The sequence below is a fragment of the Trachinotus anak genome, unplaced genomic scaffold, assembly GCF_046630095.1.
Source record: "Trachinotus anak isolate AG129_WGS33_773 ecotype Australia unplaced genomic scaffold, CSIRO_AGI_Tana_v1 ptg000013l, whole genome shotgun sequence".
NCBI lineage: Eukaryota > Metazoa > Chordata > Actinopteri > Carangiformes > Carangidae > Trachinotus > Trachinotus anak.
Genome location: NW_027273864.1, coordinates 15271474 through 15287574, shown reverse-complemented (window position 1 = coordinate 15287574; position 16101 = coordinate 15271474). Strand labels below are relative to the sequence as shown.

The 16101-nt window shown below is 38.9% G+C and overlaps 1 protein-coding gene across 2 annotated transcripts in view; it reads left to right on the top strand.

Annotated features, from left to right (window-relative positions):
- Positions 1–16101, top strand: part of LOC139630523 (sodium-coupled neutral amino acid transporter 3-like) — a 36930-nt gene extending 20829 nt beyond the window's left edge. For both annotated transcript variants that reach the window (XM_071494068.1, XM_071494069.1), the window contains 12 exons: positions 2481–2554; positions 2750–2842; positions 3062–3143; positions 6631–6713; positions 7950–8008; positions 8449–8595; positions 9445–9524; positions 9978–10078; positions 10638–10762; positions 10886–11030; positions 11673–11776; positions 12547–16101. In XM_071494068.1, the coding sequence (XP_071350169.1) occupies positions 2481–2554; positions 2750–2842; positions 3062–3143; positions 6631–6713; positions 7950–8008; positions 8449–8595; positions 9445–9524; positions 9978–10078; positions 10638–10762; positions 10886–11030; positions 11673–11776; positions 12547–12651 (1198 nt within the window). In that variant the 3' untranslated portion in view covers positions 12652–16101. The remainder of the gene's footprint in view (positions 1–2480; positions 2555–2749; positions 2843–3061; positions 3144–6630; positions 6714–7949; positions 8009–8448; positions 8596–9444; positions 9525–9977; positions 10079–10637; positions 10763–10885; positions 11031–11672; positions 11777–12546) is intronic.

Below are 16101 nucleotides of genomic sequence, written 5' to 3'. Positions count from 1 at the left end.
CCAGTTGCACAATATTTGTTGTTCTCATTCTCTCCATTGCTGCGTACATCTTGTGAACACTGAACCTTGAAGGATTATCAAGCCTTTTATTCATCCACTTCACACTGACGTGAACCAAGATACATCAATTACTCATCATATGTTAACAGCTATTCCTATTGATTGATAGCTGTAACTATATATAGCTGTAACTATATAACTGTAACTATAAATATATTATCAAAAGGAAGTCGAGAGTGTTGCCTATGGCGTATTGTTAGGGATTATCTGAACAATAGGGACATTTATGGTGTATAGTACATCCTGTATCCAATCAGTTTTTAGCGAGAGCCGCAATGTGACTCATGCACTTAATGATATTGAATGTACGAGATAATTTATTATATCCAGTACGTGTTTGGGAATGTCCTTTGTCTTTCCCTTGTGGCCTGATGTTTTATATCACACAGATTTTTGTTGGAGGGGCTTCAGCAGGTCAGTGGCCCTGGCCCGGGTAGGAATGCAGCGGGGTGGAAAGCTGTGAGCAGAGCTACAGTGACCCAAGTGTGCCAGTCTGTCTGACTGTCAGCAGATCTGTCCTCCCACTGCCACTTGACTGACTAAATCCTCCACCACAAGTCAGCCCTGCATTCTTCCACATAGCTCCAAGAAAAGCCGAACAAAAAAAAAAACCTGTTAACTGGCCAAGAGTTGAAGTCGGGGTGAAAGACGTGCTGCCTGGCCTTTCCAAAAGGAAAGAGGAATGGAGAGTGTGTGTGTGTGAGAGAGAGAGACAGAAAGTTAATGTCGCCAACAGTAACAACAAAAGAGGGAAAATAGAAAATAGTTGGAATTAGGGGGACTGGGTCAGGGGAAGTCAGTCGATCAACTTCCATTCACAAAACTTCTTCGTGCCAAGGATTCGTCCTGAAATTACATTCTAAGAAAAATTCTTTAAATTAGGATATTTCTCCAAAATCTCCCACAAAATAAAATAAAAAAAATATTGTGCACCTTGCTGGCCAATAAAATAGCATTAATGGACAGCTTACTTTTCCAGTTTTGATGTGGTTCCATCAAACATATATGTAGGGTTGCAGATACAGTTGAGAAATCAAAATAAATAGTTGATGTCTTGCATAGGCCTTAGTGTGATTTTCCAGTTTTGGCTAATTGACATTTGCCCTTTAGCAGACGTCAGATTTTGCTCACGACTAGAATGCTGGTGTTTTATATGTCAAGACGTTGTTGGCACGTGACATTTGGAAGATGTTGAAATTTGGTTTTGTAGCAACACAACTTAAAACCAGCAAAACATCAACGTCAGTTGTCGTCAGTATTCTACTTCAAATTGATGTTGGCACCAAGCATTGTCCCGACATCACAACCTACATTCAACTCAGTATCAACGTCCAACAATGTTGGTGTCTGCAGGGATTCAATACTAGTGCCAGTAAGTTTTTGATACCTCACTTGTGAAATATAAAGTTTCTGTGCAAAATCTTTTTTTCCTTTAACCAAGGACATGTTCTAAAATGCGGAATGTTGCCCAGACTGAAGCAGCTGTACAAGACGTTTGCCTTAATAAAATCTAGATGTCTAATGCCTAAATTTGATTTGAATAAGGAATTATCAGATCAGTGCATGGGTAAGACATAAAGCACTTCTTGACCTCTTAATGTTAAATTGATACAAAAGTCCCACATCTACTCAGATAGAGGCATCATGTGTTGCCTCTGGCACCAGGTTTCTTCCCAAAGACCACTCTGGAAGGTTGGATATCTTTGAAAAAATAGACCTAGCTAATACTCTCACATACTGCAGAATAATTTCAATGAGAACAACAGTAGAACATAATTTTGGGACTGGATTACTTATCCACTCCAAATGAATTATTCCAGGAACCTAATAGACGAATCCAGCAGTGATTGAATAGGAAAGATCGAAGCTAATCACTGCAGCAGGATGTGTGAAGCGGAACAACATGTAAAAGCTGTGAATATGCATCAGTGGAGCCAGAATGATTGCAAGTACAGTCCTTCTTAAGAGTCTATTACTGAAAATGGAGGTAATGACTGTTGTGACTGAAGTAGATTATTCCACCACTTAGAAATGAAGATTAACGTCAAAGGATATTCCTCACTGAGTCAATGTCAGCATTGAATTGGAAATGTTTATTTTGAAGCAGTCCATCTGGAGTGTGTGCTTACTTACTGTGGCCGAGGGCAGAGGGGCTGATAGGGCAGTGTATGTGGCTCAGCTGGAGTAACAATCCAGTGTGAAGAGGAACCACAGGGATTCTGCTTTACCAACACAATCTATGTACCGGCATCCAGGAAATGTATATCTCTGCTGCAGCTGTATAAATAGCCCACAGAGTAATGTACAGTGTAAAAATGTAACCTAGAAAACTACAATTTGGTACGATAATGGTGTTGGTTTTTGTTTGTGTAAGAAGTGGTTATAATGCATGATGCTGGTGTTTATTTTGTTTGTTTCAGGATACTTCTAACAGTGGTGGCAGGCCTCTCATCCTATTCCATCCATTTACTGCTAAAGTCGTCTGGTATTGTAGGTACGTATGCAGCTTCACAATCTCCACCCTCTGATAAGCAAACCTCTAGATTACCCACCAGAGTCAGATGGTAAGATCACAAGGTGTGAACCCCCAGTACTCTCCTGCTGCACAACAAGTTGTATATACTTATACAGTCCAAGACATTGTTAGTGTGGATTTAATTATATATACCTTTATTTATTTGTGGTTCAGGTATTCGTGCATATGAACAGCTTGGTTACAGGGCCTTTGGGACCCCGGGGAAGATGGCGGCAGGTATTGCCATCACACTGCAGAACATTGGAGGTGAGGTCACACACTGCCATCTGTCTTATGCATACACACACTTTTTTATATTCTATGCTGTTTCATGACGGATCATAGTATTCTGTGATTTGTTGCTTGGGATTATGTGTGTCTGTGTGTGTGTGTGTGTGCTCTTCATGGTCATGGTTGTACTACAGGTACACCTCTGTGTATGTTAGTAATAGCACATTTGTGTGTGCATATATCCCCCCTCTACAGCCATGTCCAGTTACCTGTACATAGTCAAGTACGAGTTTCCTCTGGTCATCCAGGCCTTTCTGAAGGTGGACAAACCTGCAGGGTGAGTGGTCATTCATTGAGCAAAACACACACACACACAAACCCACACACACACACACACACACACACACACACACACACACACACACACACACACACACACACACACACACACACACATACATATACACCCTGGGATGGTGTGTGTGTCTTCCTCAAGATTTGGTCCTGGGAGTTTGAGGGTTCTGCACAGTATCTTAGCTGTAACTGTGCTCTTCTGGACAGGGACCCCAGATGTTTTTGGGGTCACCTGTCCGGATGGTGCCTGGGTAGCTCAGTGGTTCACACCACTGACTTTGGTAAAGGAGATCAGGGTTTGATTCCTGGTCATATGTATCTGCTCAGATGTCACCTAGGTTATCAAGGTCCTCATCAGATGTTGGGGGGAACCTGATTAGAAATGGGCTACTAGAACAAGAACAAGGCATTTTCTCTACATATGTATACATATACATATGAACTTGGTCTTGGTATGAAAGTTCTATAGCTATCAAGTATGTTGTTGATCATTATCTTGAAATCCAATGCAAGAGTGCTGGTGTCCATTCAAATTATTATCACACCAATCCCTTTTTACAAGTGTAGCTGTTGTCTTTTGTGACTGTCAGTCAGTTATCTTTGCAGTAAGTAAGTCAATGTAGAGTGAATGCTGTCAATCGGTTTCAGTGTAACATTTGTTGACACTGCCATGCGTTCTAAAGATTAAAAAGTAATCTGCTCATGTTAAAAACAAGCAGTGTGACATCCCATCACTTCTCTATGGGACTTCAAGCAGTAACCCTGCGTGTGCAAAGATTTTAATCTGCAGAACAGTCCAGTCAGGCTGTGCTGGTTGGCGGACCTGGTGCTGCTCCTCATGTGCTGAGCAGCTGGTGTGAGAACAGCTGTGATAGTGACCCCGAAGGAGGAGAGCAGCTAGGCCACCGAGAAACAGCTAGACTCCGTGGCTGTAAACGTAAACCATGGGATGTCACTGGCCAGTGCAGGTGGCCTCAGAGACAAACAACACTCACTTCCTTGGATGAGATTTTGATTGTGATGTTACCCCCTTTACCCCTCAACCCTTATCCCAGTTCGAGCCTCTCCTCACCTACTTTTTTGTTTTGAGAGAACTGAGTGATGGGGAGGAGGGGAGAAAATGGAGTATTTGTACGATATAGTTGTCTGGAAATCTCTGCAACAGAGTGAAGGTCCCCTCTTTTTGAAATGTGCAGAAAAGATGGGTGATGACATTTTACTGCTTCTAAATCATGTTACAACAGAGCTGACAAAAGAAACAAGTGCATGTACTGCACTGGACTCAACCTATAGTACGGAAAATAAAGACTACTACTGCTTCTGCATTTGCTCATACATTTTTAGACTATAGAAATGATATACTGTGACAGCATGTCTACATGGTTTTCTGATGCCAGCGCTGTTTTCTCTATGTAGCCGTGTTTGATGCTGTGGGCCATGGTCAACAATCACTGTTTATTTGAAATGACAGACTCGATTGTCCCTGTGGTATTTCATCTTGTCAGTGGGTGTGTGTTTATATTTGTAAACTGTACAGGGGGTGGGCAAAATAACAGGGACACCCCACAATCTGATGCAAGCAAATACAACAGCTCTGCAATAAATACTTCTGTATAATAGAATATGATTATACTATAATGATAGAATTTATAATCAAACATTACAATGAATTACAGTCGATTATGATCAGTTTTGACTGCCTGTCTCAATGTATCATTGGTATTTATTTTAAAAATGTCTGTAACAAAAAATCCAGGTGAAAATCAAATTATAAAAATACCATTTGTGGAGCAAACACTGTAACTGCTTGTTATTGATTTAAGGGGCTCTGATGAACCATAATCAGAAGCTTATTTGCGTTTTTTCCTACACTTTCTGTTACTGTAATGTATATTTGTATAGATGGTGTTCTTGCAGCAGGAAGCACGAGAATGATTGGTTGTGTATATGAACAAAAAATTCAGGGTGAAATTTATTCTGCTGAAACTGATCTTCTTCTAAAAGATCTGCTTGTTTTCTTGTACACTGCATCAGTGTGTACCTGTTTCTGTCTCTGGATGTGTGTCGCTTTTAACAAACCTATTACTCATCAGCTCACATGCACAATCAATGAACACCTGAGGTTGTGTGTGTGTGTGTGTGTTCGTGTGTGTGTGTGTGTGTGTGTTTGTTTTGCTTTTGCTTTTGTTTTTTTTTCACTGTTTGTGAATATTGGTGATTGTGCACCTGTGTGTTTTTAGATGCTTGGGCAAAATATTGCAGCTTTGGGTGCATGAGTGTATCAGTGAGAGATTATATCCCTGATCCAGATGGCCAGAGGGTGGGGTGACAACAGGATAGCTGAGCCTCTTCTTTTTTGAGATGTGTGAATGTACAGTGTGTGTTGCAACAGATGTTGCATCTCTGCAATGTCTCCCACCTGATAGAAGACAAATTAATCACCCCGCCTGTGTCAGTCTAAATATAGCTCACAGAGCTTTGTTTCCTAGATATGGCTGCGCATGAGATAGTGACATGTGCAAGGTTGTGTCAGTGGAGTCTGTTTGTCATGTGCTCTACCAAACTTCTCATATTCATGTCCTCTGTTCAGTCAAAATGGTGTTTTCTAGTTTGGCAGTGGAAAGTAGCCACACTGCCTTTGCACAATGTTTAGTCATACACAATGTTTACACTTGATAATAGTTTCCACTTAACTGTGCGTCAGCCAGTGGATACCACGTCACTGTAGCACAAGTGCTGGGAGTTAACAATGAATTCAATTATAAACTGATTATGTATAATATTATATAAACAATGTACATTGTAAGTTTAGACACTTCTTAACACGTGTGTCCTAAATGAAGAATACTATTTTTAGGGTATATAGGGTTTACAATATATGACAATATATAAGATTTTTCTATACTGTTCGTACGGTGGTAGTGATCCCTAATATCACTGGTTGTATTCGACCATTGTGGGCGATGTTGTAAATAGGCATGACTCTTCTTCTAAAAAAAACTGCCATTTGTAAGTTGTGTCTAATGTTAACTTTTCCCCACGGTTAAAACATTCCCATAAATAATATTAAGGACATGACTTCTGTGTCCTCAATGCCAGATATAGTTCTTTGAGTCCTCGGAGCAAAGAGACTTATTCCTTTCACTCTAAATATTAGATGTTTTGGCAACCATTGAGTTTAATTTGTGTTAATATCTGTTCAGCTGTGAATAACACTACCTTTGCTTGGCTTTGAGTAATTATGGAGGGATAAAATAATCTACAACTACCTCTGTCTTTTCCACTATGTAAGCCTCACCTCTTGCACACCTCATTTTCTAGCATTTTACACACTTTTCTCCCGTGTCTTCTAGATCAATATCTGACACAGTGTAAATGGTTAACAGAAGTGAGACTGAGTGGAGTGTTTAAGCCGAGTAATTCAAAATCAATACGTTTAATTGTCTCTGTGTCTTTCTGTCTCTCTGCAGTGAATGGTACCTGAATGGAAACTACCTTGTGATCTTTGTGTCTGTTGCAGTAATATTGCCACTGGCTTTAATGAAACAGCTCGGTGAGTGTGTAATATTGTGTCTTGCTTACAGTGGGATACTCATCTTTGTGTCAGTGTGAGCTTCTTTATAAATTTTGTTTTGTGTTACATTTTGCATGACAAGGTTAAAGTGACATTATGTAAGTTTTACTGAACAGCGGTCACTGCAGCTCCAAATGAAAGTTATGGGATAATGTGCTAAATGCTCAATGACTGCTTAGCATTTAGCTGAAATGCTAACTGTAACAGTGGGACAAGTGTAGAGGAATAATAAAATCCAAGTACCTCAATAATGTCTGTAATACAGCAATATTTACTTTAAGTTTGCTAACATTGGCCACCATTAACAAATGGGTTGGGGTTACGCTTTAACAGTAGGATAAGGATAACAAAACTGCATTACTATTAACTCAAAAGGAAAATAATAAAAGATTGATGAAAAACCCTCATATAAGAATAAAGCTGGGAATATCAATCATTAAAGGTTGAATATTATTGATCACTGTGGGGAAGCATTGTGCTTTTTCCCAGCATCTTGCAGGGCTCAAGGCAGAACAGGATCTGTGGAGCTCATAAGGTTTTACACAGTGACTAGCTCAAGGACATTCAGGGGATGTTGGTCCTCTGCTTTAGTAACAAGTTCTCTAACTACCATGAAGGCTATGATGACCTCCTAATCACCTTCTGTGTTTAGATATTTTCAGGTGGATATTGATTTGAGACACACTCACACAGCACTGCTAGACTGACAAGAGTTCACTCATTTTAAAGTAATAACGCTCACACGTACACAAACCCAATGTGTTTCACAAGGTCGATGCAGACAAGGTGATGCAGAGAGTGTTACACGGTCTCTTCAGATGAGCAAGCACATGAGACGAAACAAGTGGAGGAAGAGAAAGGCAGGGAAAGCCAGTTTGGAAGTGAGAAAAGGAGACGTGTTGGCTGACCTCTCGTAAGACATTTGTCTCCTGCCGAGACATCAAGGACAACAGAGCAAGTCGGTGCCGTCAGAGTCATTAATGAGCCCCTACTCTGAGCACATTAAATCAGTTTGGTTCAACAGGAAAAATGCTGCTTTACCTCACTAGTGATTAGTTAGTAGACTTAAGTAGTAGAGTTAAGCAGCTATGGGAGATATTATAAATACCTTAAATTAGCATTTAATACATACTATTTTTGGTGTAACATATTTGAAATTAAGCATGACATTGTAATCCCAGAGAGGAGGAATGCTAATGAAGCTTTGTGTTTTAGGATACCTGGGATATACCAGTGGCTTCTCCCTCAGCTGCATGGTTTTCTTCCTCATTTCAGTAAGTCCTCCGTCTCAAGGTATACATACACGTGAGCTGGAAATCATGCGTCTTGCTTCTTGTTTCTTGCCTTGTGGAAGAAACATCAAGGCAGCATATTCAGATGTACTGGGATCAGATTGTAACAAAATGTTTATTTTTTCATCTTCCCACCACCTCTTTAGTATTCCCCACTCTCCCTACTCATTGCCATGGACTATGTTTGCATGCTGCAGTTCCAGGCTGTACTGGTTCTCTGTTTTTCTCTGACCTAGTTTTGGCTGTGTGAGCTGTAATCCACGCATTGCTCTCTCTCTCTCTCTCTCTCTCTCTCTCTCTCTCTCTCTCTCTCTCTCTCTTTCTCTGGCTCTCTCAGTGCTGTATTTTCCGCCTGTCTGTATGCTAACTGTGTTCCATAGTCTTTGTTTCTGCTTAATGCCTCCCTCCGTTTCACTGTACAGGTCATCTACAAGAAGTTTAATATCCCTTGTCCATTTGTGGACTTTACATTTAATGGCACTACCAGTGTTCTGAACGTCAGTGCTACGGATCCCGGTGGGGAGGACAACCCTGCTTGTATTCCCAAAATGGCCAATCTCAACTCACAAGTAGGTTTACGCATGTCATTCAGTCTGAAAAGACCATTTCCACTGCCATGGCCACTGACAGCCACCCACTTATATCATAGTCATGTTCAGCATGTTGCCAGTGACAGCTCACAATCCAAGCATGGAAATCACACTTGGTTTGAAGCACTGAGTTGCACCCATGAGGAGATCAGGGCTTTTATCAAGCTGTTAGTGACAGACAATAGTCTGCGATTAATGGAAGCCTCAAAGATGGACAGTGACCCCTGAGCTGTCTGCTCCTGTCAGCTGAAGAGTAAAAAATTGCTTTGGCATTCTCTTACTTATAGTGAGTTCATCAAGTTTGCCCTTTGTGGGCCAAAGAGATACGTAATGAGTGAAATGGGAAAGACCTGACATTTCTCTAAGTACCCTTATTTGTTACTCACAGTACATACCTTCACAGCAGGACAAGACCCTGGAAAGACTTTTAATCACAGCAAGATGCTTAAATGTGTTAGATGGTGACATTACACTGCTTTACTTTGCTGAAACAATTTTACTTTCCAGAGAATTAGCAAATACTCACTAGTTGTTCCTGATTTTTATAAAATCCTTTATAAAAGTCTTTATTAGCATCCCTTAAAGATGTATGAGTCTTTCCTAACCGAGGCTAGTAAGACTGATTCCTGCTGCTTAGCAGCTTACATGTAAGGCATTCTGAAATAGGCTAAGGCTGGTCCACAGCCAGGACCAAGTTAATCACAGGGAAACAATTAGCTCTCTGTGATGTGTCTTAGGGAGTAATGAGCAGTAAAGCGCGGGGTTGGTGGTAAGACGTCTGGGATGGCGCTACTGTATCTATGGTGACTTGTTGGGATTCATTTTCAGACGGCCTACACCATCCCCATCCTGGCGTTCGCCTTTGTGTGCCACCCCGAGGTTCTGCCCATCTACACAGAGTTGCGCAAGTATGTTCTTATAATGGAAAACTCTTGCAAAGTTTTGGGCAAGAAGTCAGTAGCATAAGAAAGAGGAAAGCTACTATGTCTGCTTTGTGCTTGGCTGATCATAACCTAGTCACATGCACTGCTTTCACTTTATTTTGAAACGAGTTGCCACTGCTTTTATGATGTAGCATGTTGTAAGTTTGAATTTATCATCCTGCTTTGAACCACCGTTGCTTGTTCTCCTGAGATTAATTTCCTAAAATTATTTGAGGCATATTCCTGCAACACAAGTAGCCCCACAGCTTAAGATGGTACTTCATAGTAACTGGGCTACATGCTTTCTGTCTGTCATTTGACAGTGGATGTCCTGATCTTGTATGTGTGTTTGTTTGTTTGTGTGTGTGTGTGTGTGTGTGTGTGTGTGTGTGTGTGTGTGTGTGTGTGACATCACATGGCAATATCTTCTGATTTCAGTGCCACCAAGAAAAAGATGCAGCATGTGGCCAACATCTCCATTGCAGTCATGTACGGCATGTACTTCCTGGCTGCTCTTTTTGGATACCTAACTTTCTATGGTGAGGCATTGTCCTCCTCAGAGTATTGCAGAGTATTCTCTCTCATATTTCTTCTATCTATCTATCTATCTATCTATCTATCTATCTATCTATCTATCTATCTATCTATCTATCTATCTATCTATCTATCTATCTATCTATCTTTCTTTCTATGCTACACTGCCTCATTTTGCGTCATGATTTCTTTATCCGTGAGTTAATTTTTGTTGTGTCCATATCAACATATTATTATGTCTGAATCACTACAGTATGTCATAGCAGAGCAGTAATCCTGTAGGCTGAAAAGCATCATGATACATCTACGCCCTCTAGTGGTCATACTGTAATTCTGAATAACCATTTGCGAAGCACTGGGAGGCAAGCAGGTTAATAAAACATCATTATTTCTTTTACTCCTTATTATAATGTATTCAAATTAATCTAATAATCAATATTACATGTATTCTATTTTTCTAAGTAATTAATATTTTTTGTGTGATGTTTTGCTTTTTTGTCGGTTTGTGGGGAAGTGGTTCATACTTAGACCTACTCTATTTTCCTCTGTTTTCATCTCTTCCAGGTGAAGTGGAAGCAGAGCTGCTTCACACCTACAGCCGTATTGACCCGTATGACACTTTGATTCTGTGTGTGCGTGTGGCTGTGCTCACTGCTGTCACACTCACTGTACCCATTGTGCTCTTTCCTGTAAGCACAATTTTAACACCTAGAGTTTAGATTCTGGCAAATTAAGATACCAGTTATTTTCTGTGAAACAGTGAAACAATTGAACATGGCCTCTCCTTTTTTTTTTTTTTTTGTTACAAACAGGTACGGAGAGCAATTCAGCAGATGATGTTTCCCAACAAGACCTTCAACTGGCCTCGCCACATTGCCATTGCCTTCATTCTGCTCACTTTCATCAACCTGCTGGTCATCTTTGCCCCCAACATCCTGGGCATCTTTGGGATTATTGGTAGGTTAAACCAACACTGTGACATAATGCACCAACATTGACATTAATTATTACAAATGCTTAGGTTCTGCAAAAGTGCATGTATATATACATATATATATATGCACTTTTGCATATCAAGACTTAAAATATATATATATATATATATATATATATATAAAATTCCTTTTACAAGAATGCCCACTTGCTGTTGTTATGTTATTGTACAACGATGAAATGACAAAAAGTTAAAAAAAATTAATGTGTGGCTGACAAGAGCGACCATCAGAATTGTAGTTTTAGAGGTAACCTATTCTAACTCAAAATATATGACATCATGATATACAGCAGCAATTAGATATTTGGATTGAGATTTTTTCACTAACTGTGGGACTCTGGTGTGGCGTGATGTGCAGTATTTTTACAGATGGAGTCTAACAGGCTCATTCACGCTTGAAACATTAAATTGAAAAGCCTCATATCATTTTTCATTTCTGGTAGAGGAACAAAATAAATATTAGCTAATTCTTTGTTCCCCTTTGCTGCTTGTTTCTACATTGTCATTACAGTGCTATCAGCAGCAGCTCTTACTGTTATGAGAAATAGAGCTAAAGTTAGAATTTATGGAGTAATAATTCTGTTGTATTTTTGTCTGCTTTCCAGGTGCCACATCTGCCCCATGTCTCATCTTCATCTTCCCTGCCGTGTTCTACATTCGTATTGTACCCAAAGAAGAGGAGCCACTGCGCTCGGTGCCCAAAATCCTGGTGAGCATCCCATGATGAATAACAGAAAATTAAATTCAGTATAGTTGCATTTATTTTAGGTTAGGTGAGATTACATAAAATTAATCTGTTTTAAAATGTAGCATCAATGTGCAGTAGATGCTCTGTGGACTGAAACTGACTAAAACATAGAGGGAAGAAATACATATACAAATGGTGCATGTGAACAAAAGTAAGAAAAGTGATGCTGAACAAAAAATGGACCGACATTTGAGGTGCATGGCATGGCGTTGCATTTATTCCACTGTTCTTAAGTATTGATTTTTCACTGATAGAGTTGCCAGATGTTGATTGGAGTTTACATCTAAAATAAACAAATATAAAAAGATATATAAATATTGGCATTTCTGTGTGCTGATCTGTAACAAGAAATTGCAGTGCCAAAATGATAAAAAAGATATGTTTGAGGTAATTTATGAAAAGTGACAACAGTGTTCACCAGAGAGAGCTGACTATTATTTTGATGTAAACTGTCATATTTACACTAGTTGATATGGTTGATGTGTTAGTTTTAGATTTGATTTTTTAGTATAAACCTCAAGGATCCAGTAATGTTTGGGCTTTTTATCGACATGAGCAAAATAAGACTGAAAAATGTGTCTGTTACCCTCACATATTCAATGATTTACTATGTTTACAGTTACTGTAAATCTCATGACACTGACTGAAAATGATGCGTCCAGTTAATGTTCTTACCATGATCTCTCTATCTCCTGTTCTCTGTCACTCTCATTACTCCCTTTCTCTTCCAGGCTGCCTGTTTTGCTGGGATAGGCTTCCTGTTTATGATAATGAGTCTCAGCTTTATCATCATTGATTGGACATCGGGCACCAGTAAAGCCAGCAGTGGTCACTAGGCACCACCTTCTCTTTTTTTCAGGTTTTATATTGTTGATTTAGAGCTGTGTTGTAATGTTACTGTTTTTACTTTGGATCATGTTAATTGTTGAAGATGCCCTGTCTTTTCCATTAGAGGATATTGGCCACAGAGGAGTAGTTTAGAGTTCAGGACAGCTCTCTGTCCCTCTGCAAATGCTCTCACTCTAATGACATTACATTGTACTGTACATCCTGCCAAACAGTGACTGCACATCCAGGCCAGTAGACTTTCCTGGAAAGTTGATAGTGAATTCACTGAGAGGCCAGGTGCATAAAGATTGATGTTGAGACTTGGAGGCTGTGCCTTGTGGGATGGATATAAAAAAAAAAATTCAAAACAGAAAAGTAACAATGTAGGATGCTGCTTTTCTTTATACACCTGTCCCCATGTTGGTTGTGAACCTCTACCACTCCTTGCTGTCCCTGTCTTGTCCTAAGATGATCTATGATCTGCAAACTACTCAGATTAGAATACGCCATCTGAGGAACCTCCCTTTTGAATATTTTGAATGAAATTTATTGAACAATAGACAATTCTTTTATTATTTGTAAGTCTATTATTCTTCTTCTTATCATTATTCTAAGTTATTTGAATAACTACATCTTTGCGATTCTGTGCACCTGCAGGGGAAAGTGATAGTAAAAGCTATTTCACAGATTGAAAGATGAATTAAAGGAATAGTTCAAAATTTTGGGAAATGATGAGAAGATAGACACCTCTCTTATGTCAGTACTGTAAATATGAAGCTACAGCCATGTTACCTTAGCTTAGTATTAAGACTGGAAAATGTTGAACAATTCCTTTAAGGTGTGCAGCCTTTAGCTCCAGCTGTACTTACACGGCTGTTGCTAGAGGTGTTGAAGTTCTCAACTCTGACAGAGCAGGATGCAAAACAAGTGTTTTGAGCACATTTATCATTACATTCCTACACAATATGATCTAGATGTATATTTTTATGAAAAACCTCTACTTGATGAAAACCTCAGACGATGCAGTATGGACTGATGAGCTGACCCTCAGTTAATGCTTACTGAGGCATTCAGTATCAGAGAGGCAGGTTTCAGGTCAGGAGCAGTTTTAAATGGTTCTTGGCTGTTCAGATCACAAATAGTATAAAAGAATGCCTATGTTGTGCAAAGAGTTTCTCTTTTTCAGTATTACTGTGTACATGTCAGTGAGAAATGGTACTGAAGACCTCATCAGATCAAAGTGATAAATAAAATGAAGAGAAGAGAGTTACCTCTCAGTGTTCATTGAGCAGGAATGATTTTTACATGGAAGATTTGATGTGTTGTTTCTGAACATTTACTGGAAGTAATCAGAGGTAACCAAAACACGTATAAAACAACAACAGGGTCGCATCATGAAGTGGTTTTTACCAGCTTGCTATCTGTAAATATTTGTGCATCCAGCACAAGGTTGAGCCCTAACAGAAATGACCGACATGGGATTACTGTCTCTTTAACAATCTTGAAGTTGATGGTTAGCAATAGCACTTTCCTTTGATAAGCACAACTTCCTTCAGCCATTAATAAGTTGAAACACAAGCAAATTATTTGTAAGAAATTCTCATTTTTGCCAGATGTGATTTAAAGGCATACCCCTTTGTATGACTAAATCTTTGATGAATTAATGAACCTAATGTAGATTACAAGAAAATTAGAAATGTATCAGTGGTATAAAATGGATGTCTTCTCAAACGTTACTTGAAATAATGTTAAACTTAACTTTCCTGTGAGCCCCTGCAATCGTTAGCTTCCTCCTCTGGTCTGTTTTGTAGATAAAACAAAAAAATTTGATGGATGTTCTGTTGGAGGTTTTTAAGTGTCTGTGTTGTTTAAAAAAAAAATTAAAACATGGCTCCACTGTATTTGAACTATAGTAGCTATAAGCGTTTGTGATGTTAAACCTGGACCTATACTCTAATCAGAAGTATAATTCAAGTATTTGTCTCCTACCATTGATATATTAACTGTTGTGTTAAACTTCATGTTTATTGTTTATTCAAGCATATCAGTTGAATCTGATTCAGTGATGAAATGCAAGATGCAAAACCTCTTGATGATTGTTTTTTTTAATGTTTTTTTTTTATTATTATAATTATAGCTGTCTGTAATAGTCAATGGTATATCATCAGTGATATCGTTTGGGTCATTTCTGACTTCCTTGCTGCTTGTTGGCAGACATTAACCTACTAACTTGGAGTTGTTAGTGAGCTGGTGTACTTGCCTACACTTCATTATATTTTTTCTAAAGATAAAATCTTACACCAGACTACAGTGAGTGCTGTATGGGTAACTGAGTATTGTCCTGTCAATTTGTTACACAACAAACCTCTTTTAATCATTTTATTTGATTCTATCTAGGTATTTGGTTGTCTTTATGTATCTGTATGCAGAGGGAATCATCTGAATCAGCCACTCGGGCTTTGTGTCTGGTGGTGTTTAACCAGTGCATGGGTTATATTTATCCCCAACTTCCTGTTCCTAGTTTGACCTTAATTTTTGGATGTATGTCTGATAAAGCCATTTGGTAAATCAAATTCAATTCAATTCAATTTTATTTGTATAGCGCCAAATCATAATATACATTATCTCAAGGCACTTTACAGGGTAAGGCCGAGACTTTACTTTGTTATAGAGAAAAACCCAACAGTTCCCCAAAGTGCTTGGCGACGGGGGAATAAAAACTCCCTTTTAAGTAAGTAAAGTTTTTCAAAGGTGCACACACACAAAAACCTTCAAAACCTCACAACACACACAAAAAAACAAGTAAACACAAGGCAACAAAGTGAGGGGATGCAGTGTATCAAATTGGAATGGACCGCACTTACATAGTGCTTTTCTAGTCTTGTCAACCAGTCAAAACGCTTTACACCACACCACAAGCCACATTCACACAGTGCTTTTTCTATGCATTCAGCACTTTTCAATTGTGTACACACAGTTGTTTGCACACTTTTTTATTGCCATGCAGTTTGGAATAGCAGGGGATCGAACCACCAACCCTCTGATTAGTGGTCGACCCCCTCTACCTCCTGAGCCCTGTGTTAGTGGCTGATACAAGATGATCTCTGAGGACCTGTATTTAGACCTCAGTGTTGTTAGTCTCCCTCTTTGTGTGATTTATTGAAAAGCGTATGATTGAATAGTAACACATTAAATATTGATATTGGCCAGCATTTATAAATAATGTATATAAATGTATACCCTTTATATTCTATATGCATATCTAGTTTGTATAATGTAAATAGCAATTAAAGGTTTAGTCCAAGTAAAAAGATAAATGTAATCATTTTCAAAGTGCTTTTAAACCTTTTTGTCCTTCAATTCATGTCTATTTTCTTGTATCTCTATATATTTTAATATGTTGCTGGCAGGTATTGTACTGTAAACAATGTTGCAATAAAGATAATGAGGTAACATAA